At 42.6% G+C, this 2,397-nt stretch overlaps 1 protein-coding gene across 1 annotated transcript; it reads right to left on the bottom strand.

The window, feature by feature from the left end:
• Window positions 1-368: 368 nt before the first annotated feature.
• Window positions 369-695, bottom strand: LOC130710845 (uncharacterized). The gene has a single exon (XM_057560219.1). It carries the CDS (start codon window positions 693-695, stop codon window positions 369-371), a length of 327 nt encoding a protein of 108 aa, XP_057416202.1.
• Window positions 696-2,397: the final 1,702 nt, after the last annotated feature.

The raw sequence follows: 2,397 nt of genomic DNA, 5'->3' as shown, positions 1-2,397 counted from the left end.
TCTTTATAACTGTGCCTCATTAAAACCTCCGTAGGAAAACCCCCTTGGGAAAAACCTAGGGAGGAAAAAGAGTACACAAATTATAAACACAAAACAACACTCCCAGGAGAAATACAGAACCCAACAGACCCCAACTCTAAGAATTAGCAGTATGTCCCAACAAACCAGAACAGTAGCCAAAGTCATCATACAGCAGCATCATCACACGTCCAACTCAAATAGCCATGGCATACCCTAGATAGAAGAAAAATTCATAATGCCAAGATGGAACCTTTTTAGACACACCCAAAGAAGTGTAAAGAGGAAGTATAGGTTTCCCCCACACAAGACAGATGTAATATGCCCACAAAATAGACCTGTACTCAGTTTCAACAAAGTCCTTGAATACAAGCCAGAGGGTTAGAATGCCACTCATAAAAAGAATAGCAAAAATCCTTGACATTGGCATTCATCCAAGTCCATGAATGTCGTTTAACTTGATCAAGAGCCTCTTCATAGTTAAATTGATTTCCTCTAAACACAAGTGAGTTCCTTCCAATCCAAAGTGTCCAAATAATTGCTAACCACACAGTCAATGAAATGCGCTTCTGGGTGTTATTCCAGCCAATTTTGAACTTGAAGAGATGATCCTTAGGAGCAGTTGTGGTACCAAGATCCACCCCAAGCCAGCTAGCACCAAGTTGCCAAAGAGCCATCGAAGATGGGCACGAAAACAACAAGTTCCAACATGATTCCAATTGAAAATTGCAGAAGCTACACGCTGCCAGCTCATGATCAACCAGGACCTTCCTCTTGAGTAAGTTCTCCTTACTAGCAATACGATCCAGTAGAACTCGCTAAGCGAAGGCCTTAACCTTCGAGGGAGCCAAGGACCTCCAGATGTCTGAAAACGCCTGATCCGGCTCCAAACTTTGCGATCCCTGCAAAAAAAGATAGGCAGAATTAACTGAAAAAAGGCCATCATCACTAGCCAGCCAAGTCCAATGGTCTGGGGATCCTTCTATCAGCCGGGTCTCTGAGATATCAGCTAATAAACCTGCTGCCCAGATTTTTTCTCTTCCCAATAATGGTCTTTTCCACAAAAACTCCCATTGCCAAGCACCATTCACCCATTGCCCACACTGGTTAATAGTAGCCCATTTTAATTTTGAAAGGTGATACAAACGGAAATATTTGGAGCGAAAACTACCACATCCTGCTCAGTCCTCGTGCAAAAAATTTGTATTATTACCCATGCGTACTGATTTCTTAGAGCCTGAATCAAACCAGCTCACATCATCAGTTAGGCAAGCTCCCTGTACATCCCGCCACCAAGCCGATTCGAGTGGGAAAGAACTCCCAGAATATTTTGCTCGAAATACCTGGCTCCATAAACAATTAGGATCTGAACGCCATTTCCACATCCATTTTCCGAGCAGCGCTTTATTAAAGAGTACTAGATCCTTAATTCCTAAACCCCCAATGTCTTTGGGTTTGCAAATAGTAGCCCAACTTACCCACGCGATTTTCCGTTCTACTTCACTACCACCCCAAAGGAACTCTCTCATCAACCTGTTACAAATTTTAACCGCACAAGTAGGCATTCTAAAAAATGACAAGTAGAATAGCGAAAGAGCAGAGAGTACACTTTGAATGAGGCAAATGCGACCACCAAAAGATACAGATTTGCGCCTCCAAGCCGAAAGTCTACTTTTAAATTTAGCAATAACCGGCTCCCACATTTGAAGACGATCCGTTCTAGCCCCAACATGGATCCCAAGATACACAAATGGGATGCTCATCAACTTGCAGTGAAGAAAGGAGGCAAAACAATGGGCTGAACCTGAATCAAGAGCTAATGTGGCTAATTTACTCTTGTGAAAGTTCACTTTGAGCCCGGATACCAATTCAAAGCACCGAAGAATTCCTTTCAATACCACAACGTTCTGAAATGTTGCTTCACCCATAAAGTTAGTGTCATCAGCAAATTGGAGTAGGGAAACCATACAAGAATCACTTAACCCCACCTTGTAGCCTTTGAACTCACCCAAATTAACAGCATTCATAAATAACCCATTTAATCCTTCAGCCACAATGAGAAATAAGAAGGGGGCCAAAGGATCGCCTTGCCTGAGGCCACGCTCCATTCTAAATTCCCCAGTGGGACTACCATTAACCAGAAGTGAAACTGAAGCGGATTCCAAGCAACATTTAATCCAGGAAATCCACTTTGCATTGAACCCCATACGTCTCATCATATAATATAGGAAAGCCCATTCCACTGAATCATACGTTTTTTCATAATCCACTTTAAAAATCAGCGTTGGGCGCTTCTTTGTCTTGGCCTCATGTACAACTTCATTCACAATTGCAACACTATCAAGCATATAGCGCCCACCAATGAAGGCAAATTGTCGT

Source organism: Lotus japonicus, chromosome 4 (genome assembly GCF_012489685.1).
Source record: "Lotus japonicus ecotype B-129 chromosome 4, LjGifu_v1.2".
Lineage (NCBI taxonomy): Eukaryota > Viridiplantae > Streptophyta > Magnoliopsida > Fabales > Fabaceae > Lotus > Lotus japonicus.
Note: the sequence above shows the minus strand (reverse complement) of the source record. Positions and strands in the feature narration are given on the sequence as shown.